Source organism: Athene noctua, chromosome Z, assembly GCF_965140245.1.
Source record: "Athene noctua chromosome Z, bAthNoc1.hap1.1, whole genome shotgun sequence".
NCBI lineage: Eukaryota > Metazoa > Chordata > Aves > Strigiformes > Strigidae > Athene > Athene noctua.
Genome location: NC_134077.1, coordinates 72,528,234 through 72,553,075, shown reverse-complemented (window position 1 = coordinate 72,553,075; position 24,842 = coordinate 72,528,234). Strand labels below are relative to the sequence as shown.

The following is a 24,842-nucleotide window of genomic DNA, read 5'->3' as shown; positions in this document are numbered from 1 at the left end:
GTCTCACTTTCAAGTGTTACTGTAAATGCAGGCTTAGAAGGTGGTGGCAGGTAGCTGCTGGTCAGATAATAATCTGCATGACACTTGAATTGAGAGACAATGCTACCTGGCTTATGAAGAGCTTGCTCCTCAGTTACTGAGGTTTGTTTTAAAACCATTTCAATTAGAAGATAATAGTTAAGCTAGAACAATCAAGAAAACTTTTCAAGAACTGCATTTCTTCTACTCTATGGATGTATTTATACCCACACAGAATATTTTTTAGCCATTAAGAGATTTTGGTTTCAAATTACTGTATTAAAAATGCCTATCCAGTCTATTGGCCAAAAGAAGGCAAACACTGGATATTTCATAAGACTTGTATTATTACAGTTGGAATAGGTGCATATTGTCTCAGTTTATGTGAATTGGCTACACATTATCTGTTCTGGACGAGAAAATGTTGTAAACATCTGATACAACTCATTTTATCAAGACCAAAACCACTAATGGTTTCTTTCAGTGAAAATTTTCAGGCTATGACACTAATGAATACACTGAAATAAATCTGAAATAATAAAAGTATTCATATTACCATTTTGCAGGTGGAAGTGATTGCATGTTTGTGACTCCTCCATCTACTGGGACCACAACCTGGACATTAGATAGCATACTAGGCACATTCATAGACTCTGGATTGTATTTATAATCCACTCTCACATCAGTAGTGCTAGCATTACATTTCCAGTAAGTTGCAAGATTCAAGGGAGTGGACTGGATGCCGTTTGAAGATACCTGTATAAGAATAAACCATTGAAAGCAGCTTGATTAAAATACTTCCTTTTTGAGCAGAATTAGGGAACGATGGTAATGAATATAACTCTTAAATCCTGACAAAATATCAAGAGAACAATTGACCTCTGAGTCCTTAATCACAGAATTCCTAAGACTGCTGTAATTCCCATTCTTTTAAATTAAAATAATTAAAGAAAAGGTTTAAACTCCCTCTGGCTCATGAGGCTCCTTTCTATTCTGGCTTTTACAAGTCAAAGTAGTTTTGTTTGAGTCTTGTGTTCTGCCTCACACACAAACCATGCTTCCAACAAAATAAATTCTTAGCAGTTGTGTGCTGTACTAGTTCAGCGGCCCAAGGAGCCAGCAGCAGAGGGTAATACCTGTCATTATGGGACAGGCAGCCAGCAGAACAGTTCTCACCCATTCAAAACATTACTTTCCTGCTGCAGGAGGGCTGAATGCTGCTTCTGTAGCTGAGATTGTGCTACTGCCCTGCTGTGTTTCTACCACCTTCCTAGTCTACTTGAGGAACCTCTATGTCCGGGTGCCCCCTCTCACCTTTCCTTGGCAGCCCAGAATATTTTCTATCTGCCAGGGCTTTCACCTGCCAATGCCACATTTTTCCCTGACAGCAAAGATCTTAAATAGATACCATACTTCCACAATGCTCATTTCTGCAATCCACAGAAGTGTTTTCTTCCATATTTTTCAGGAATTCTGTGTGCCTAAACATGCTTTTTATAGATTCAGTATGCCAAGATTTTAAACTATACTGGGAGTATGTGGAATCTACAATGGTATCAATAGCTGGACTGACAGGTTGTTTTGTTTTTTGATGTAGACAATTTCTCAGGTGTTCAACCATTTCAGTGCAGGCCTAGCAAATGCCTGTTTTCTCTCTGAGGTGAGTCTATCTGTCTTGAATTTTCATGAAGTTTTTTTTATTGACAGGCAGAACACCTCACAGATTCACAGAAAAGTTGATGGTGGAAGGGATCTCCGGAGGTAATCTGGTCCAACTCCCCTGCTCAAGCAGGGCCACCTTAGGCTAGCTGCCAGGACCATGTCCATATGGCTTTTGGATATCTCCAAGGATGAAGACCCCACTACCTCTCTGGGCAACCTGTTCCACCACTGCTTGGTCCCCCTCACAGGAAAAAAGTGTTTCCTGATGTTCAGGGGGAAACCTCCTGTGTTTTAGTTTGTGCCCATTGTCTGTGGTCTGGTCACTGGACACCACTAAGAGCCTGGCTCTGTCTTTACACCCTCCCGTTAGGTATTTGTATACATCATTAAGGTCCCCTCCTGAACCGTCCCTTCTCCATGCTGAACAGTCCCAGCTCTCCCTCACAGAAGAGATGCTCCAGACCCTTCATCATCTTTGTGGCCCTTTACTGGACTCTCTTCAGTACGTCCATGTCTCTCTTGCAATGGACATCCCAGTACTCCAAGTGTGACCTCACCAGTGCTGCGTATAGGGGAAAGATCACGTCCCTTGACCTACTAGCAATACTTTGCCTAATGCAGCCCAGGAGAAAGTTTGTGGCCTTTGCAGCAAGGGCACATTGTTGGTTCATGTTTGACAACATGTCCCCCAGGTCCTTTTCTACCAAGCTGATTTACAACTGGGTAGCTCCCAGAGTATATTGGTGCATGGGGTTGTTCCTCACCAGGTGCACTTGTTGAACTTCATGAGGTTCCTGTCAACCTGTTCCTCCAGCTAGCTGAGGTCCACTATATCCAGAGGGTCCTCCCAGTTCAATGTCATCAGCAAACTTGTGGAGGGTACATTCTGCCCCACCATTCAGATTATTAATGAAGCTGTTAAATAGGACTGTAAACTCAGTATTGACCCCTGGGGTATACTTGCTAGTTAAGGGCCTTCAACTAGACTTCATGCCACTGACCATTACCCTTTGGGCCTGCCCATTCAGCCAGTTTTCAGTCCACTTCTGTGTCTGCTCATCCAGCCTGTACTTCACCAGCTTCTCTATGAGGATGCTATGGGACACAGTGTCGAAACCTTTCCTGAAGTCTAAGACAATATCCACTGCTGTCCCCTCATCCACCAGGTCAGTTATTTCATCACAGAAGTTTATTAAGTTGGCCAAGCATGACTTTCTCTTGGTATATCCATGCTAACTATTCCTGATGACCTTGTCCTTCATGTGGCTGTAAATGGTTTCCAGGATGAGATGTTCCATTGTAGTGTGAGAGGTCAGAAAGTCATATGTTCTCATATATTACAATTTGGCAGCTACAGCATCAAAACTTATGTAATTACAAACTCAAAGACAGTACAAACAACCCCCCAAGCCCCTAAATACACAGAAAATTTGGCTCTGCTAACAAATACCTACAGAAGCAGTTTGAAGCTTGCACGCATGAATTGGAGTGACATGTGAGCAAGCTGAAACAGGTCATGAATCCAAGGGAATGAGATGAAGCATAGCAGGAATGCACTAAGCCTGGGCACAGCCTATGCATTGTAAACAGTGGCATACCCAGAATTGGTCTAGATGAGGGATGACAGTTCATCTGCATGCTAGCAGGCAAAGAACAATTATTTTAATTTCTGTGTAGATATAAAATCTGCCAGAGTTCCTTAAAAAATTCCAAAGGGAAAAAAGTGTTTACCTGATACTTTAAAACATCCACATTGTAATAGGATGCAGATGGATTCTGTTCTGATAATTTCTTGAGGTAGACAGTTATAGCTTGCATGTTCATCCAAAAATCCTTAGTACTGGAGTCACTTTGTGACTGATCACTACAAAGAAAAGTAGGAGTCAGAAGGCAACACTGATTTTTATTATTATGAATGGTTAAAAAATTAAGATTAGATCATTCCCCTTCTTCACTATTTCAAGCAAGAATTTGTTCTAGTGCTTTGTAGCACATAACTGTACCTTCCTAAATATTAAGACAAATTAACTACTTGTTATATCTGGTAAAAATTCTCCTTCCAGGCTGTGGAGCAGTGAGATTCCTCCAGTGATGATCTGCATCACAAGATAGAGTTAATGCTGAATTTGCATTTTACATTTAATGAAACACAATTTTAATACCATTAGGTGCTGTGAGGATGTGGGAGGTGGGTATGAAAGTTGTAGTTGAAAAGGAATATTATCCAATTTGGAATAAATCCTAAAATTATAATTAGTTTGGGTTATGACATAGCTTCAGGTGCTGTATGGGTTACCATACTTTCATATATTTGTAGAGAGTGTAAGCTTTCAAAATTTTTTCAATTAAAAGTGATTTTCAAATTATTGTAAACAATTGTTTTGCAGATACTTACAGCTGCATTCAATCTTAGAATTTATTATATCACTTCTATATGTAGGTAAGAGCGCACATGACTGCAGAAGTAAAATCATGTTTGGGAGCTACTAGAGCGTGGTGTTCTGCAGATCAAGAATATCTTCAGCTCTGGTTGCATCAGGTTTATTTTGAATAAGGATAAAGCTTTTAAGAAAAGCGATTCAAACACAAAATTCAAATCACTTAAGAATCAAAGACCTCCTCTGAATGTCTGTGGATACAGTGAGGAACTGCATCCATCCCTAAGGAGGAGTAAATATGTAAAGTAAATATGACCGCAGTATGAATACAGTTAAATATGACCCCAATGGGTTGAATATCCTAGGACAGTGACTTACGTACCAGTAGATTGTCCATTTTACTTAAAATTTGGTTCTCAATACGCTGCTGTGATTCAGGAAATTTCCATTTTCCATAAAATATGTAGATAAACACTTACTTATCACTACAGAGGCCTTCCACAGTTTAAATAAATAAAACCAGTAGTAAAATCTTTGTGCTGTTCCACAGCCAAGTGCAATTCAAATCAGAATTTCTGGCATCACCTCAAATATCACTCTCATTAAAAACTCTAATTGCTATAAATACTAAGCAAATGTAGTATATGATGAGGAGTCCATTACTATATGAGCATACCTTCATAAATATCCATTACATGCTTCCTTTCTAATTAAAGGTGAAGTGTTACAGCACAGACAAGAATAGACATTTTCACTTTTTTGCAAAACACACTTTTTCAGTATAATTCACTGTCAGGTACAGCTCTGCTAGCATTTCAGTTATAAACTATCATGTCAAAAAGCTTAATTTTGTATGAATTATTCATTACATTAAGTCTAAATGATAAAAATGAAATTAAATATAACAGAATGGATGCATATAGTTTGATTCTTTATTTCAGTAATTTAAAAAATTGAGCATCTAAAAGCATTTAACTAATTTTCAAATAATTTCTCTAATAAATTAAATAGAAACTGCTCAGCTGAAACAGATCTCTGCTAAATAATTACAGCTCTTATAATTTTCTTTAAAAGATATCCAAGTGCTGTAATTTCAACAGTTATCCCAATCAGCAGCCTTTTTTCTTAAGAATTTTCCCAAGCATGCTGCTACACACTTTAGAGAGAGTTATGTAATGACTCAGATCTACTGAAGAAATGATACAACCTAAGAACACACTAGTAAGTGACAAATTAGATTAGGTGTAGCTCTGCTACTTGTTTTTCATTTAAGGTTACTGTTTCACCATTTAATCTTACCGGTGTTACCACTGTATAAAGAAATAATATATAAAATGCATGTAAAAGCACAACTACATTTACAAACTCTTTTTTATGGCTCCTGTTACACTCAGCACAAGTTTCAAGTCCAGTAATGACTAGATTTTTAATGGTGACAGGGAAGAGGACTCAGCTGAGCAAGATTAGTTCAGGAAATGAAATTACGTATAAGCAAATCAACAAGACTGTAGAGAATTCTGATTTACATATACAACAACTCACATTTTACAAATCATGTAGGTTACTATTATATTAAAAAAAATACAAAACCTGTATACAAGTTGTGCATTTGGAAGAATCTGCTCTAGTTTGCTTGTGTTTTTCACCCTGAAGCACAGCACAGCTGGAGATGGGTTGCTGGTGAAGACTTTAATAATCCCACTTGGGAATGACACTGTCATATCACCAGTTATCTTCACGATACATCTAGAAGAGAATGAAAACATCAGTTTCATTGCAACTCATTAACTACCTAGTTTTAATATTAAAGCAACCACTGTACTTTCACAGTCTGATGAACTGAATTAAAAGCAGAAAATCAGTTCCGAATTAGGGTAATGTGACAATGTACTGTCACTTCCAACTTGTAAGTCAGATGAAATAAAGAAAAAAATCTTAGCTGGTTAAGCATACAGTAGGCTTGGTGGACATTTTCCAGGCTTTGAAAACATGGCAAAACTATGCTTAGGCAAGGCCTAAGTAGCATAGTAAGGGATGTGGCGGAAGGAAAGAGGTGCTTTTAGCTGCCCAAATTTACATGTAACACCTATCTGACTACGATAAAAACCCTTCTCATTTTCAGTGTTCTCACTAAAAACATATTTGTAAAGCAGGGATATATGAGAACTTGTAGCAAAATGCAGGCCAATACAGAGCAATAAGCCACTGTTGTCATTTACACTATGGAAAAAAAATCCCTCTTTGAATCCCCCTTCTAATGTATATACATTATCCCCAAAAATATTAAAAGCAAACCCTGTGTTTTCTTATTGTAACTTAATACATTCAAAACAATTCACTATTTAAACTAACTTTGTGGGGTCTGCTCCTTTAAAGTAGGCGTTAACAGATTCAGTAAGGGCTACTGCAACAGGCAAGGTGTCCTGGTTTCCAAGGCTGACAGGGCTGGGACCACGTGAAACACCTAGAATACATACAGCATATAGGTTTAATTTTCAAAAAGCTTAGCAATAGATTTCAGAATGGTTGACTACATCTGCAGTTTTCACAAAGGTTACTACTGTCAGGGTCATAGTAGTGTCTGAAGTATTACTTGAAAAGTATGTAGAAAAATGTAAACAATCATACCATCAAAACACTGTTTAGCAGCCTAAGAAAACAGGACTATCAGTATGACATTATGTAAGTGGACAGACACAAGGAAATACATACAAGATGGAGGAATATTGCATTAAAATGGCTAGTGATAAAAGTCAACAGATCCAAAGGAAATTAGACATTGACTAGAATACTTAAAAAAAAAAAATCCCTACTGTATGCTTATTTTATGGAAAAAAGTATGATAAAATGGTCATGCAAATGCGAAGAATTAATTTACAGTATGCATGAATTTAAATGCAAATACATTAATATTACCCCACATAAGTGAACTGCTGAACATTCTTTTAACTATTTCAATCAACAAAGATTACAGTTCCCATGCAGGTATTGTTGGAGAAGCCTTCACATATGCCTATGCCAACAAAACACATTTCTAATGCATAGCTATAAAAATCAACTCAGACCTCATGCTAAGGCTTTTTGAAATGTGTGTCTACAACTGACAAAACTGGTTGTCCTGGGATTTTACTTTTCAACAATTTTCTATGCGTGTACTGAATGTAAAAGACAATACTGGAAGTTCCATCCTTTTATTAGTTCAGCAGTGTAGTGGAGAGCATCTTGCTAATTTTTTGTACCACTGCTGAAATGGCCTGTATCACGTACTATTACCATCACAAAGGAGGCACAATCTTTCTCTTTTCATGAGCAAAATGAGAAATTTTTCTTTCATACTACTATAAAGTAGAAACAAAATGCTGCCATATAATATTGCTCATGGCAAACTAATCTTATTTACAACAGCCTTCTGAGCTCTTTCAGAAGCAAAAAGCAAGTTGGGAACTTGTTCTTCTCAGAAGGTCTGAGATATTAGACCTTACATTCAGAGATAATTGAAAGAAGCAGAAACAGAGATTAAAAGATAGGAGTTGATCTAATTCTGCTACCTCATACCTCACTCTCCATCATGATTTCTTGCCTAAGATAGTAAAATGTTCCGAATATTTCTCAGCACCATCAAAAAAATCTTAGCGCAACATTTAGGCCTCCTTAGATCAAAAGTGAACACTGGTGACTAGACTATCAAAACCAAAAATTCTTAGATGAATAAAAGATTATGATGCTGGCTACAAAACACTGGTTTATTTTTTCAACATGAACAGGAGGTTGGCTTTATTTATTCTTTCAGACAATACATAGGATATGTTTCCAAAGTTTTCTTTCTCTCCCTGAAAAATATCAGTAAAAGCTGTGATTTTCAATAGTCCCAGAAATCCAGAAATCATGGTTTCAAGAAGCAAATGTGCAATAAAATAATGAGTTAAAAACAGCCATAAGTTCTGTCTGGTGAAATACTGAACTCCAGAAGTATTCTCCACTAAAGTGCCAAACATGCACTCAGTGGATGTGGCACTACTGTTGCCAGGGTGTGTTACTGTCTTTTCCCCCAATTCACTAAGGAACAACAAACAATTGCAGAGCAGATCAGAGGTGATTACCCCACATTAATTATGCCAGCTTGTTTACACATGTATAAATTATTTTAACATACTCTACTTATAATGGCCTTTGTATATTTTTATATTGATATTTGAAAATCATGCAGAGTAATGCAAATATATAAATGATATTCCTATCAGTAAAAGACAAATACTGATTTCTTGACTGAAGAGTGAAATTTATTAGGAATAAGAACACTATTTTTACTTTTTTTGGGAAATACCAAAGCAAATATATATGTGTATATACATTTCTCTAAGATGTCTTTGATGGACTACAAATGAGATAGCTTCTTTCTTATCTGCTTTGCCCCCACAGTTCATCATGTTTTGATTCATAAAAATCTATGCATTCTCCTAAAAATCAGTAAATTGAAACAAACGTAACTGCTTAACCTAACTTTTGTTGTCTTGCTGCTTTGTCACCGTTTTGTTGTCTTGCTGCTGAAAATACCAATGCAGTGCAGTGATATCCAGCTTCAGGGTCTTCCATAGCTGCTGTGAGCTCTCAGAGGCATGGGATGTCAAAGAGCTGCACCAACGTGGCCTCCTGCATCTCAGGCTGCAGCCCAGCTCCAGGGTCCAGCTCTAGCACAGTGACAGCAGAGCTGGCTGGCTTTGATGCCCCATCACCTGCCTCAGCCCTAACCACCATTAACAGCCCCAGAGCTGTGCTGACACAAGAGCTAGTGACACAGCCATGCAAACAGTTGCACTGACACACTCAAGGAGGTTGCCAAACTGCATTATTGCCCCCAAAAGGGCAAATAAATAAACCCGCTCAAATTGGTTTAGGTCAGTTTAGGAACAAAGATACAGAAAATTCTAATACTAGCTAAATGGCTGTCACGAAAATAAAATTTATTTTTAAAGTAAGATTACCTATATTATGTGTATTTTCAAAGATTTTTATTATATGTAAATACAGAAACATTTTTACCTGCTTGCCTTATGAGACTAAGGATTGTCAAAGTAAAAATGTATTCAAGTTACTTGAAAGAAAGTAGTAGTGACAAACTGAAGAAGCAAGACCAAGTTTCAGCTTGCTTGGTGGGGGGATGGGGCAAGGATAGAAAAAGATTACATTATATAAAACCAGTTATATCAAGTTTTGGTGATTTAAACAACACATAACTTGTTAAGTAGTTGCATTTTCCAGCTACTTGCATCTGCCAGATACCAGAAATAGCTGAAGAAATTTGTTTCAAAACAAATACAATTTCATTAGGTATAGTGTATTAGGATGATTAGTTAACATGTAAATCTGCTTTAAGTACAATACCTGGTGGTGTCTCACAAAGCTTTTCAATTGTAGGAAGATTTCCAATCAAAAGATAAACCTCTATTACATTTAAACGAAACAAAACATTGCAAAACCCCAAAATATTTCAAGCAAAAATAGATGTTAAAATATTTAATATAAATAAAAATACTTTGCAAATTAAAATAAGGCTAAAGTGTAAAAGAAACATTAATTATACATGCCTCCAAGTTCACTTGGGAAAAGATAAATGAATCAACTCCCTGTTATTTGTAACAAATGGGGTAAGGGAAACACTGGATTGTGCAAAAGTCAAAAGAATACAGACAGTAGTGCCGGAGTATAACCTCATGCCCTGAAGTCATTCAGCTGTCTGCACTGTCCTTCCCAGCTCTCCAGGACTATTTAATTCATACAGTCGGTGCAGATGGAACTGGCCTTGTTTATTTTTGCTAGGCCAGGTTAAGAACCATGTCAAACCTTGATGTCAGCACACACCTCCTTACCTCCTCCCTCACCTCATGATTTTACTCTGTCACTGTCTCCAACAACACACACTCAGAGCTGGGGATATTGATGCTGCTGCCACCAACTTTTGGTTCCTTGGCACCAGTGTTGAGGCCTGAAGATGTGAACCTGGATGGACTTTGGCAACCAAAATATCAGTTATCTTTCTGTGATGCTTCTCAGCATTTGGGAAACTGGTGGACACTGAACTGTAGCAGCTAAGGCTGGGCAGACCTTAGTAGCTTTGGTCCTGCACAAGGTGGAAACAGCTGCAGTGCGTTCAGCGCAGAACTCCCACTAGAAGCTTTGCAGATGCTCTTCTGAGCTGCTGAGCCTGGGCAAGCAATCCTTGGCATCAGTAACATTCACAGCTAACTGAGTGTTAACTCAAAAACCAGATATATCTTGGGGCTGAAGCGGTAATGCTCAAAAATGAAATACTTCAATTCTGCTACAGAAACAAGTTAAAATGTCTAAAAAAATCACACACACCCCCCTAACCCCCAAGTCTCCTTTTCCTTTGCTATAGCCAAATATCAAAACTGAAGGACTTTCCTTTAAAAACATCAGAAAACCTGAAATTAGTGGCAACACATGAAGACTGATTTGCTTTTCATCTTTTATCTTTTTTGTTTGGTTGCTTGTTTTGCTTTTACTAAACACTGCCGTTTAGCTTCTATACTTCACTAACTTGGAAGAAAAAAGATGAATTAGTTTAATTTTTTTGGAAACGCAATCACAGGATAATAAAATAAAAATAACATAGAAGAGCTCAATTTTGTGAACATTTATATTAATTCAAATTTATCAGTATTCAAAATATTGCTGCGCCTATACAATAATATCTTCAGAACAAACACACGATAACACGTTGTGCTTGACGAATGCATATTCAAGCATACCAAATAAGAATTCATGGAGTATTACTTTTGAAAAATATTTCCCTAAAGAACATGCCATAACTGGATCTATGGTCCAATCTAACTGAATCTACTGTCTCTCAGTGTCATTTAGCATCAGGTATCACAAAGGATGCTTGAACTACCTAGATTGGACTCACATATGGAACAGCTAAGTCCAGTGAACAGTTTTCCTAACAAGTGAAACCTAGTGGCATAATTATGGTATTTCTAAAGTAAGTTGAAATGGTTAATTTAACTTACCAACTGTAGGTGTGTTGGCAGCACTGAGGGAAGCAGAAGAGGATATTGAGGAAATGCTCTCTGCACGTGCCAAGGGAGCTGCAGGAGGCGGACTTGAGTTAGAGGTCAACGGAGGACTGAATGGCCTAGGCTGAACAAAAGAAATTACAACAGTATTACACAGTGGTTTTAAAGAGATGAAAAAATGACTATAAATAGAAATGTTCTTCATTTCATGTCCCAATCAATTTCTCAACATAGTTCCTTTAATGCCTTATCCACCCTAGTTTTTAGTATAAAACAGAGAACTTCTATTTTCCATTGGAATCAATTCCATTATTTAATAGTTTATCATTGTTAATTTTTTGCCTGGGTAGTTAAGTCTAATATATTTGATTATGTAGCAGCCTGTCAATAATTGTGCCATAACACAGTAGCAGAACATAAGCCTACAGCCCTGTGCTATGCATGCAGCAAATGTGGATTTACAGAGATAAGGAAGAGCTACTAACATAACTGAGAGTCCAGCAGAGGGCAACTAAAATAGTTGGGACTGGAGTACATGAGAGAGAGGAACAGGCTGAAGGACCTGGGTTTGTTCAGCTTGGAGAACAGAAGCTTAAGAGGAGGTCTACTAGCAGTCTTTTACTAGCTAAAAGGAGGTACAAAGAAGGTGGTGTCAGGCTCTTATCAGATGCAACAGCTACAGCAAAGGAAATTTCAGCTGAACCTAGGGAAAAAATTCCTTCTTGTTACCACCTTGTGATTAAACCCTGGGACAGGTTGCCCAAAGAGACCGTAAGATCTCCCTCTCTGGAGTTTTTCAAAACTCAGCACGTTCCTAAGCAACCTGACACAATTTTGAAGTTGGCCCTTCTTTGAGCAGGAAGTTGGCCTAGAGATCTTCAAAAGTCCCTTCCATCCTAAATCTCTGGATGGTTTTATGATTCACTTAACTGTTAAGGTATTAAACTAACTAATGATCATTTTGGGATTAAGCTATCTAAAAGTCACTAGAACCAAAGAAGCATCTATTTTGGCTGGGTACTGGCAGGGTTTCTTATTTATTTAGGTCCAATCACACTTTTTGCTGGGTATGAGGCTTTTGTACAGAATATGGGAATTATAAAAGGAGTTGATATATATTGAAGCTGAGTGACAATCTTCCACTTGTATCCAGATAATAGCCAGTTTCTAAAACAACAGTATAAAATGAATGTAGGTTTGTGCACAATCATACTTTATAGCAGAACAGCAATTACTAAAATTTTATATTGGAACGAGAAAAGAACCTCAAAATGAACCCTATTCTGACCTTTCAGAACTGCAAAATATTCAAAAATGTTTTGGTTTTGTGAAAGCATTAAGACCAGAATTTTGTCCATAACAAGAATATGCTGAAAATATCTTGCTACTCTGCAAGACAGTAAGAGTATCTTACCACGGTAACATTTTTCCAAGTCACAAAGTCAAATGAAATCCAAAGACTCCTCATATTCACAGAGGAGATTAAGCATAGGTTGTTCTGATATGCTGGCTGTGTATTTGCATTCTTTGCCACATTCCTTACTGGCAGGTAGACCTGCACTGCAGGCAGTGTGCAACCTCTCACTATGCTGATGGGCAGCTGCTGCAGTCTGCCACCTCCCTTCTTCACCAACCAGCACCAAGAGCAGGGATAAGTCACAGCAGGGCTACTTGTGTCAACATGACTGATAAAGATCTACTTAATACCATTCATTGCCCGAAGCTTTGGTGATTTCCCTAAATCAATGGATCTTTGTTAATAACCTCACTAGTATTTCGCATTTTAAAAACTTCAGTCTCATACACATGGTATACTTTCATTACCAAATTACTGGTTTGTTCAATTAAAAACCTTCAGCTGATGCAATAATTATGTTTTGGACCTCTGTAGTTATGTTAAGAATTATTTCGTTATAGTAATATAGTTATCATGAACAACTTCCAGGCCTATCCAACAATGGTGAAAATCTGCGTATGTGATTCCTTGAGCATTGGCTGGAAAGTAACTCCACTGTAACAGTGTAAATGAATGGTACATCTGAAATCAAGTTACAAGGGAGAATAAAAAAACCCCAATCAATACATACTATTTCATTAATCCCACTAAGTTTCCCGGTAGACAGCTTTGGTCTTGAAGCAGGCCTTGGAGGGGGTACAATGGTGCCTACAGAAAGAGGAGTTGTGGGCCTTGCTGAAAGAAAGCAAATTTAAGGAAATTAGTATTAGATCACACTGAACATAAATATGTACTCACTTTAATAGAATAACTGGAAGTTACGTTTCTATTAGAAGTTCCTATTTTAGAAGCTCCATTTTGTAAGATTTGACACTAACCATAAATGCTTTTAAAACAGGGCCATGTGATACCCTGAAAAGTGACTCTAAAAATGGCATCATGGGCTTTCTCATTGCTCTCAAATGATTTTATACCAACTGTTCTTGGAAGTGTGTATGTGAAAAGATGGTTTTATCTGAGTTTCCTTTGGTGTAGAGTCTATAGATTCAGAATATAGCTCAGTCTTTCATGTCTCACCACAAAGGGAAAATTCAGTGGAAAGTCATATTTGGTCCCGGCTAACAATGGCATAAGTCTGTTCACACCGAATTTTTCCTACTGAAATTGCGTTGACTTCAGTAAGTATATACAAGTGTAACAGATAAACTACTCTGTTGATTTTAAGAACGCACTAACTCCTTATTATCTCTGAGTTATCAGAAGTAAAAAACAGTTAAAAAAAAAAAAGTACTGACCCCTTGTCCTTCTAAACCTAGCAGAAACAACTAGCAGAAGGTGGCAGCAGTACAAGGATGCCACTTTTACAAAGTCACTTTTCTGAATAGAATGAACAGAACTGTATTCAAAATAGATGTTAGATGCTATCTAATGAGTACACCAGATCTAAAATTAACTTCAAAATAGACTGAAATCCTAATATACGACTATGTTGTTGCAGCATGTCCTATTACCTCCTTTAAATTATTTTGGACGTTTTTTTTCCTTGAATTAGTTAATGTTACTTAAAATGCGACTTTTAGATATGGACTTTTCTCAGGCATTCAGCAAAACTCTGCTGTTATTTAAATACAGGAGTTTCATCACTGACTTATGAAGAAAGAAATTAGGCTAATACTGCCCACATCCCCTTAAGAGTTGCAAACTCAAACATCCCCAGATAAATTAACTTCTAAAATATCAGTCATTCGTTTAAAATTCTTATTATGCTCCAAGATGACAGTGCATGCTAAACACTGAGTAGTCTGCTGCAGTACAATGGGTATTCAGTTAATCATGGCACACTTGCCCAAATGCACTTTCCTTTGCCCTCTTAATATGTTGTGTTATGGTGATACCATCCATGCTTCAAAATACTGGGTGTTAAAAAGGAACAGGTATAAATCTGCGTAAATATCTAAACAATATCTACATAAAGCCATTTAGGAATTGAATTGTTTTTGCAAATTCAATCACTTAATCTTTGAGATTTACATCTCACAAAAATACACTCCTATTTCTAGAAAAGCAAAGCTCTGCATAGTTAAGAGAAAGCAATGCCTTTAATTGAATAAGTTTAATTTATCTTCTTATTTCAAGCAGAATATTTACTTCATTGTCCTAACTTTCAAGGAAGTTGGTGCTAACAAGCAGTTTAGTACATTCTAAGTAAGAAGATGAGTTAATTTTAACATCAGGTGAGCAATAATAACAAAAAGAAAATGAGTCCACAGCTTGCTTTTTGGAGTCAGTTATTAGCAAAGAGCAGTACACAGTGCATGCTTGCCATACCCTTATCTGTATGAGCACAAGAAGACACTAAACTATAGTCCAGTAGTGCTGAAGATGATGCAGGAGAAATTTCAGCAACAGTGCCAGTTTCTTCAATGAATAATTGTTCATGGCATACAGTATTATTGAAAAGGTCACTTTGATCTTCAGAAGCACAGCTGTTGGAAGAATTCCCAAGCAAAGCAGGAGAAGCAAGGCAGGCATTTTCAGGTTTAAAATGCAATCTTTGGGGCTCCTTCTTGTCTGCATGTGTGTGTCTAATTGTAAGAAGTTCATCAGCAAAGGAAATCCACTGACTCTGAGACTGTGAAACATAGGATGGAGCACTGGTACTCCCTGATGGCGCTGCTGTAACACCAGATTTGCACAAAGTGCTAATGGTAAAGTCTGGTGAGGATGGGCTTGTAGACCCAGAATCTGTCTGGTGTACAAGCAAAGACTGAGACACTCTACACCCAGGCAAATCAGTGGTAGATGAAGAGGAGCTCCTATTGTGCTCTTTTAGTGTAGCTGAAGGAAAAGGGAAGAATTGAAACTAGGACCAGCACTGAAAAGATAAAAATGTCAATATTCAAAAAAGTATTCAATATGCACTACATGAAGTATCCAGCATCCACAGCCAGCATGAAAAATAACTGCTCTACTAGGCTAAAAATCCCACCACTGACAAATAAAAGAAAAAATCCCATCCACATATCACACGTAATTTGTTCATACTGCCAGCCACGTCACTTTCCATTTTTTAAGTAAGCCAAAAAGGAATTTATTGTGTTTCTCTCCACTTAAGGCCCTACTTCTCATGACTTCCCTTGTTCCTCTAACTTCCTCCCTGTTATGATTTAACTTCCTCTTATCTTTGTCTTTTCCTTCTTGTGTACTACTCCACTTTGTTTCCCCTCCATAGTTTTCTGCTTTTCATTTATTTCAAAGGTATTTAATCAAACCTATCTTATCTTGTTCCTTCCAAACATTTTTATCCTCTTACCCTTAACATTTATAATGGGAAAGCCCAACATAAATGGCTGTCTGGTGAATGAATGAAGGCAATGCAGACATGAGATCCTGTTTTATATTCTTCTGTCTGTATCTCATGATTAACTGTATGTATGAGGCAACATCCACTGCAGTTTATTTCCTCTCTATCCTGTAGTCTTCAGGCTGCCGGAAAACAGGAGTTTTCCACAAGTAATCTCTGTACTTGGCTATTGCCTGTTGCAGCAGATGACAACAGAAGCAGAATATGTGAAACTAGTTAATTCTCAACATCCTGCAGACTGGAGAAACACCAGAGTGACATACAGAATCAAAAAAAAGCGCAACATGTTTAAAAATTCAAATCAAAAGTATAGGTGTCCTCTCTAGACTGGTCCTTTTGCCATGAACAAGTATATTCTCTAAGCCCACATAAATGGAGTTTTAACATGGCTCTCCCTTTCCAATATAGATTTTAAATATCATTCAAAGGCTTTAAAATACTACTATAAATCCTATTCAAAAAGCAATGTGGAACTATTCAAAACTATTTAAAAAATACACATGGGTGAAAATAAGGAAGAGAAATAAAAAGAAGCATTTTTACAATATCATTAACTGGCTAAAAAATGTTTGTTGCGTTTGTTGAAGATAACCAAGTTAGCTTAAACTTCTAATAAAGCAGGATTATTCATGGATGACCAAAGTTTACTTCTGTGCTGCATAAATCACTGTCTGCTCAAATACCATGGTAGTTTAGGCATTCAATGATTAACAAAGACTTACAAAACAATATCTAAAGAAATGTTTTAACACTAAAAAGAAAAAAGTAATCAGTGGAATATGCTGTATCATGATACACAGATATGCTGTATACAAAACAACTAATTCATGCAATTTAAATTTTGGATTGAGATATCAAAAGCTTTAAGCATCAGTTTACCAATATTAACCTTAAAGTTGAAGATAAACCACTAATTTCAAGGAAAATACAACCAGATCAAAATTGTGTATTTTTAAAAGTCTTTAGAACTAAGATGCAGCTCAGTGAGCATCAGAACTTGATTTAAACAGCAATATGACCTACACCAGTCCACTTTTCCCCCCAAAATGTATTAGTAATTTGTTATACTTTAGAACATTCACTTTCTACTTAACTCCATGGATCATTTCACAAGTGCAGATACCTTAGTTAACTCCTAGAACAACCACACTTTAAGTAATTATTTAGCAGGTAAAGTTTGCCAAGGCATAGGTATTTTATATGTAAAATCACTGATGCCCACAGGACACTATATTACACCACTTTTAATGAAATGCAGGGCTCTGTGCATAAGTCTCTTTTGGGTATGAGGGCTCGTGTAGATGACTGCCCTCAGATATAACTACAGAGGATGTTACGGATCCCAATTACCTGTTACTACTCATCAGTCAGAGACTACTTTTTCCACAGCTCTGCTGTCAGGAGGGACTGTATGAACATTTCCTAATTTGCTTTGACTTCCCATTCAAGCATAGCAATAAACAACCCAATACAGTAAAAACCACCAGCACAACAAATTAAGCATCCTCTGCTTTCCTCTACAGACTCCTAACACCAGATCAAAGCTAGTAAAACAGATTATTCTGACAAAGCACCACTTCTTTTCAGCATATTCCAGTAATATATAATTCTATAGAGTTTATCATTAAATATGTTACAAATTTGGAACCACTGGCTAATAATCTTGACTGGTTACCTTAGTGAGGAAGAGACAATCTAATGATTTCTGTAAGCTAGATTTGTTAAAAACTGTAACATCTAAGGAAAGCAAACTTATAGTGAAAGAGTAAGTTCCACTTAAAACCAAAGGGTTACATAACAATGTTGGTTGCTGTTAAAAGGACATTACTAAGGCCAAGAAGAATTAACACTAGTTGTGTGGAATTTCCCTACTGATATATGCACTCTTCCTTACTATTCTTCCATCTGTATGATCAAGCACAGAGGATAACCACTAGGAAGCTGTGACTGTGAATGAAGAAGTGATGTCTATTACAGTTTTTGGACTATGAATACCTAGATAAAAGAAACAGTGTTCACTTCCTTTCGCAGGCATGTGGGAGGTGAAGAGTCTCTACATTAAGACCGAAGGGGTTGGAAAACAGATACACAGTAGGCAGACTGAAAAGAACTATGAAACAATGTATCTGCTACTGTGAGTAAATAGCAGATTCTGCTTTAAATCCCCGGAGATAATCCACATAAACAATGAAATATTTAAATTAATACTTTTAGTAAGGAGGTCTAACAAAGCCATAATATCTGTTTTTGTTTTGGTCTCTTCCTTTTTCTGAACTAGTTTCTCAACATCTGCTCTCAACCTCTTCAACATACATACCTACTCATATTCTGCCTCCCTCTCCTTCACTACTTTTTGAATGTAACAATCAATATCAACTGGTTTTGTGCTTTTTTTTTTTTTCCCAAAGACCAGGTTTCTGCAAAGCCTGCCAGTGTCTTGTCCACACTAATATCCTCTAGAATCCTGCACCCCAAAATTCCCACACAACATCTGCCCTCTCCCTCCACCTCCCATATTCCTCAGTCCACCCTTTTCTTCCCACAAGTCCTGCTCTCGGAGAACTCTCTCTTCATTCTCGTCTCAGCCCTGCCATTTTTATCCAGCACCCCTTTGATTATGCCCACATATCTCCTAACAGTCATGGTTTCCTACAAGAAACAATTTTCTTACAGCAAAGCTCCATGGTGCTTTTGTACTACATAGCTCAACAGACTTTCCTGGAAAGAAGAAACCCACGCCTATTCAAAGTGGAAGGTCAACTTGTCTCACAGTTGCTGTGACAACCTCCATTTCATCTCTCAGCCTTACCAGCTGAAAAAATAGGATTATATTCTAGATGGTGATAATTTTTTTGGAAAGTGAGAGAAGGTGCTAAAAAAAGGCAGAAGCAAGATAGAATTTTCTGAAGGTTTCTAGTGTTTCTTCTTCCCCCTTGCTTCCTAGCTTGGAAGCCTGACACATTGCACCCTCAGCTGTGTATTACTTATAAGGTAGTATACTTTTTTACAAAATTCTTTCATTTCAATAGTCAAAGCACGTCTCCTTGCAATAACTAAAAAAGCAATAACAGAACATTCTGAAGTACACAGAGAAAACGTTTTCTACTACCAAATATTTCACCTGAGGAGGATGAGGATGCCAAGGAAGCTGAAGAGGAAGATTCAAGAGAACTGCTGAAGAGTGGATCCCATGCCAGGAGGTCACTGTTCCCCTTTCTATATTAAGAGTTATAATTGAATATAAATTAAATATACTCATGAGATATACTCATAAAAATCAATCTACAACTTCAGTGGTAGTTTGATAATACAATTAACATAATAAAGTGATAAATAAAATTGATAAATTCTTCTTTATTGTTTAGTCTTTGCATCTAAATATAAAAGTACTTACAAATTGCAGGTCAAGGAACTGGTTTACACATAAGGACACTATCTGAACTGACACCTTGGTGCAAGTTTGTGTGTGGATATACTTCACAACATCAGTTAAATGACTGTCATTTTCGAGGAGATATACATCTTCAAAGCCATTTATTTCAGTATATACATATATTAGCAATGTATACAGATCTGTCCAAATTTGGGACTTGTAATTTTATGTACTTTATCATGGAACAGTACAGGACAGAAGCTAAACCTGTCTTATTTGAAACCTGATATTTTAATGAAAAACAATATTTTTGAATTATTTAATTACAAATATGAATTGAGACAAATCACAGTGAAGCAAATGCATTAGAAGGGGAATACAAATGAACAGAAATCTCCATTGTTACATATGATGCAATCGATGCCCAACTTAAAATAGCAGTCAGCTGTTACATTCAATGAGTTTCTGAGTATTAGATCAAAATAAGACAAAATTCCGACAAAAATGCATTTGACAGAATTTTAAATTAGAACTTACTCATTAGTTGGAGCAGAAAGCTTTGATTTTGTTAACTCTTCACCTAAGCAAAAGACACAATATTATCTCCAAAGCTGACACTCAAAAATTTCAGCTTCATTATAGATAGTATAATAATAATAGTAACTAAAGATAGTAAATACTAATGGTTTCAGTTCAACAGTAATTATGAATTATTAAAATGGAAAAGAGAAAATGCATTACTTCTGATAAAGTCAGATACTCCTGAAATACCTTCTAATAGGAGAGGACTACACCAAGCAATGCATTTTGAGAGGAAGTGCTGTTCACTTGAAAATTCTTCCTTAAATTATACTGTTTACATAAATATTATTCTTCAGCAAATCTGGCTTGGTTTCCTACTGAAAGAAAACCCTACAGGATAGAGACTGATGCTCTGTCTCCATGGCCATGTTTTATGTGTTTGCCTATAAAACAGAGTGTGCTTTGCTGGTTTGTGGGTCATACTAAACTTGAGCAGGTGGAAAGGTTCTAAGAATTTGCACAGGAGTCTCTTCCATGGGGTCCCCCACCTTGGCTCTTGGATGTGTTCCTCATCACTGACACAGACTCATCTGTTTCCCAGAATAGGGAACAGCTGAGTATATAGAAAAAGAAGAGGTATCTAGAACTGACAAGAGAAATATTTTTTTTCTATTTGAAATACAGATACTTACAAAGTTTATTTCTTCAACAACTGAAAAAAAATCTATTTTCATGCTATGTTAAACAGCTAACATAAATAGACTAAAAGTTAAAAATTCACACTTACTGGATGAATTTCGAGTAATCTGTGCCTGAAACCGGAAAAAAAAAATTAAGAATAAATTCTTTTACTAACTGTCAAATAGAATGCTTAATAGTCCTAAGCTTCTTATTTCCACTCAGCTTTCTGTGAGATGCTTTGCTCTCAATGCCAGGCAAAACATTCTGAGCTTGCAGAAGACCAGAATGTGATCCAGGGCAGAGCAACCAGTGCACACCCACCATACGAGTAAGAAAAGGCAGGAACGAACACTGTAGAGCTGACAAAGGGAGCAGGATTACTAAATCCCGTTACAGGCTGGGGCAGTAAAATTAAACAGCTTATATATCACATGGTATATATGAAAAGAAACATTCCTGAGATTTTCCTAGTAACTCCTCTCACATACTACACTTACTTGGTTTTAATCTAAGTGTGAATCAAAAGCCATTCTGTACTTACAGGACTGTGTCTCTGCTTTCAAAATGTGGGGGGAAAAAAAGAGAAAAATCGTAATTATTATTTTAATATGTTATGCACAATATTTTCCTTAAAATCAGAGCCATTTTTATTCTGATCTGAATATTGTACTAGCATATGTTGATACTGTTTATTTGTAATACCATCTCATAGCATAAAGGATCATTCTGTGGATTGGCAGAATATATCAGCAAAGCTGCACCGTAAATGTTACATGTATCTATATTATATGGTCTGTTTTAAAGGTTTCTTTATTACTGAATACTAATTAGTAAACTATGTTAAAGGCCATGCTCAGCTAACTCCACAATGTATTCACATGTCTTGTGGTGGCAACAGTAGAAAGACAAGGGCTGAGCACTCCCAAGACTCAAAGAAAAGTACACTGGTGCACTGCAATACAGTGTACCGAACATGACCTAATGCACAAGAAAAAAAGAAACACTGAACTTGAACACAGAATAAAACCTGAACAATAAAAACATACGTTTACACTACAGATTCTTTTATCACCTTTCTCTTCTATGCATTAAAATTAAAAGGAACAAAATAACTTACAGATATTGCTGGAGAAAGAGTGATGTTCCCTATAGATACTTTTAATTCATCCAAGGAAGGCATGGTATATTGAGAACTATTATTTGGCTGGACAGGTTTTATTTCTACATGGAACCTCCTAGGTTCATCATCTTCAGAGTCAGAATCACTGGATGAATAGAAATGGTTCTCTTTGGTATGTTTTTCTCAGTTAAGGTGGAAATACTTCAGAATTAATCTGCTTAATCCACTTCATAAATGTGCTCGACAAAATGCTCATATTAAGTGAATACCACAGATAAAAAATGCTGCCTAACCTCTTTGTGCATTTATACAGACACTTCAAATAAATCCACTGTCCAAAATTCACAACTCAGAGTTTAAATTATTTTTCATATTCCATTAATCTCTGTAATGGTATTCTGTTCTGAAAGGCACAATGTCATATAACTAAACAACTGCATATTCAAAGGCATCAGGATAAATTAAAGATTCGACAGGAGCAACAGTTCTGCCTGTTAAATTTATGATTTGTAAGACTCAGCTAGGGATTTTAACACATGTATGAAAAATGTAGAAATTATTTTAAACCAAGTGAAGGAAAGCCCTAGCCTTTTTAATTAGCAGTAGAATGCTCATTGTACCTGTACAAGCATTAGCAGTACAGGAAGAAGCAGCAGCAGTCACCATTCGCAGAGTGGCACTGAAAATTTTGCAAGAATTTACCAGTTACACAGAGGGCTGCACAGTAAACTGAACAATGTAGCTGCTTAAAGCACTGTGTCCTTGGCAAAAAAGGAATCACAATGACAACTCAGTCCTCAAAATAAGCAATATATACAGATGAATTTAGCCTTGGTTCTTTATATGCACAGGAGCTGCACTGAATAAAACTTCTGACAGGCCTATGCTAAGTCTTAAAAGATGAAATTGTTTTGACAAGGAATAATTTGAAAATTTTTCTCTACTTAAACACCTAAGGGAAGCATACGTATTATATAACTTGCTTCTGTTATTTTCACTTGGAAATATACCAGACATTTGAATTAAATCTCTTCAAAATATGCCCTGACAAAGATTAAAACCTGAACCCAAATGACACTCCACATCGATTTCAACTGAATATCCCTGAGCCGTGGGGAGGAAAAAGTCAAATGTCTTCATCTTATAGCCTATCCAACCCCCAAGTGAATCATATCTAGAAAAGAATGTTTCAAAGACAAGTTGCTTTTCATTTCATGAAAAGATGTCTTGAAAGTTTCAAGATTCATCTCCTACTTATCAGACAACTCTTGCAAAGTGCTCTTCCAACATTTAAGACTGGACTTATCAAGACTGACTGCCATTATGGTAAAATAATGTCCTCCAACAAATCATCTTATGAGTTCCCATCCACAGAATAAATATCCACTCTTGGAGGCTAATAGAGAAAAGAAGAAGGGAACTGCTACGTTCCTGAATCCAGTCAATATTTTCAGAAGCTGAAGTACTACCTGGCTGACTGGGATTGCAAATCATTGAGCTTTTTCACTGGAAGTATTGCCTTTTTGATTGTTTCACAACAGAAATGATAATGCAGAAAAGGATGCCCAGATGAATAACTTACAAAGCATGAATGTTGTTCACTCCTCTCTCCCTTTCATAAATACATGCAAGGCATGAAATAAGGTCCCTCTAAGAACTGAATAAAAGCATTTCACTTTTATATCTGTTTTGTAAATAGGAGATAACACAAACTGCTTTTATCGGTACAGGAATCTTCACTGGGTCAAACAGAGGCATATTCTGCAAGGCTGGTGAAAACAGAGAAGCTGTGATGATGGACTGGCCCACTTCAAAGTGCTGTTAACTGCTTAAAAGTTTTCACAATTTAAGGTAATTGCAAAATGTAAATTTACCTTTTATCTGCAGTACCCAAAAAATTCAGTGAATACATTTCCAAAAATTAGTTATCTTGCTAACATATTAGGCTTGCTTAGATCTACAGCATTATTCCTAGTAGTAGAGCTTCCCTCTGCTTCTGATGGGGGCGAAAAAGAGGACAATAATATTTTCTTTCAAAGGAAGAGCAGAGAAAAATCACAAGCATGCATAAAAAATTACTCATAATGAAAATCTATGGTGCATATCAGAGCTATTATTAAAAAGACAATAAAAGCTAGAAGCACCAATTAGAAGCAGTATGTGGTCTAATGACTTCACTAAGTAACAGAAATTCTATTTCTAGACTGCTGGACCTCCCTATCTTTTTAATGGTGTGTCCCGATCCAATGTCAGGGGAGGGTTTCTGGGTGACATCCCCCAGACCAATTCACAGGCCGCAACAGCTTCTCTTTGAGGTTTGCACAGACACAAGCAAGCTTTGAGACAGTCATAGGACATTTCAGTCTCTCACATGGTGTTATAAAAAAGTGGGAGGGTACAGATGTAGAACAAATAACCACTCCGTATGCTTAAAAAAGTTTACAAACTTTAGAAACTTTCTGAGAGCTTTTAAATGATAAAGATCTACATGGTCACCTTGAAGCTTTTGTTCAGGCTTTTTGTTTTGGTTTGTTTTGTTTTTACTGTCAGACACAAACCATTCTCTAGAGTTCCAAAGACATCTGATCTAATCTTTAACATTTGCACACACACAAAAATCTAAGACAGACAAAATTTTGCACATTTTCCAAAAGTTATGAACATAAGAATACAAGCTTGCAACATAAGCATGAAAGTCATTCATCTCCCTTTAATTAACACTTTAATTACTACTTCCTCTCTTCAAATGGTAGTAACATTAAATAACTTGGCACAATAACAGTGAAAAGGATATCCTGTGTTGCTTCTGGTTTAATGCTGTATCCTTCATCATCTACATCAGGAATGTTCTAAAAACAACAAAAATTATGATATTGACAAATAACAAAAAATGTTGTTCTTAGATCAGATTTAATTTTATATCATTGACAAATTAAGATTTGATTATGACAGCTCATGAAAGTCATTGTTATTCATCATTAATTACTAGTTATCTCAAGTTATGATCTGTAGTTCAGAAGTAGCATGACAAGATACCTCAGGAACAAAATACAACAAAACAACCTCCAAATTTCCTATAAGAACTGGCGAGTTTGAATGCATCTGCTTTTACTGGTAAGCTATCAAAAAGGTCAGAAACCAACAGAAGCATTTTAGCTTTATTACTGAGTGTTAAATAAGCCTACAATTCTCTTGGCCCCAAATATTTTATACTTTTAATTCTCTCAGCTA

General features: G+C 36.6%; 1 protein-coding gene across 3 annotated transcripts in view; it reads right to left on the bottom strand.

The window, feature by feature from the left end:
* FCHO2 (FCH and mu domain containing endocytic adaptor 2) overlaps window positions 1–24,842 on the bottom strand; it is a 110,412-nt gene that overhangs the window by 8,236 nt on the left and 77,334 nt on the right. Inside the window, exons 12-24 of one of the 3 annotated variants that reach the window (XM_074933287.1) lie at window positions 24,406–24,460; window positions 21,609–21,787; window positions 21,033–21,047; window positions 20,598–20,622; window positions 19,826–19,868; window positions 19,037–19,131; window positions 14,880–15,389; window positions 13,183–13,286; window positions 11,090–11,219; window positions 6,411–6,522; window positions 5,649–5,804; window positions 3,412–3,544; window positions 575–774 (exon numbers count right to left, since the gene is read on the bottom strand). In XM_074933287.1, coding sequence (XP_074789388.1) covers window positions 575–774; window positions 3,412–3,544; window positions 5,649–5,804; window positions 6,411–6,522; window positions 11,090–11,219; window positions 13,183–13,286; window positions 14,880–15,389; window positions 19,037–19,131; window positions 19,826–19,868; window positions 20,598–20,622; window positions 21,033–21,047; window positions 21,609–21,787; window positions 24,406–24,460 — 1,757 coding nt within the window. The remainder of the gene's footprint in view (window positions 1–574; window positions 775–3,411; window positions 3,545–5,648; window positions 5,805–6,410; window positions 6,523–11,089; window positions 11,220–13,182; window positions 13,287–14,879; window positions 15,390–19,036; window positions 19,132–19,825; window positions 19,869–20,597; window positions 20,623–21,032; window positions 21,048–21,608; window positions 21,788–24,405; window positions 24,461–24,842) is intronic. The other 2 variants (XM_074933288.1, XM_074933289.1) reach the window with 2 other exon arrangements.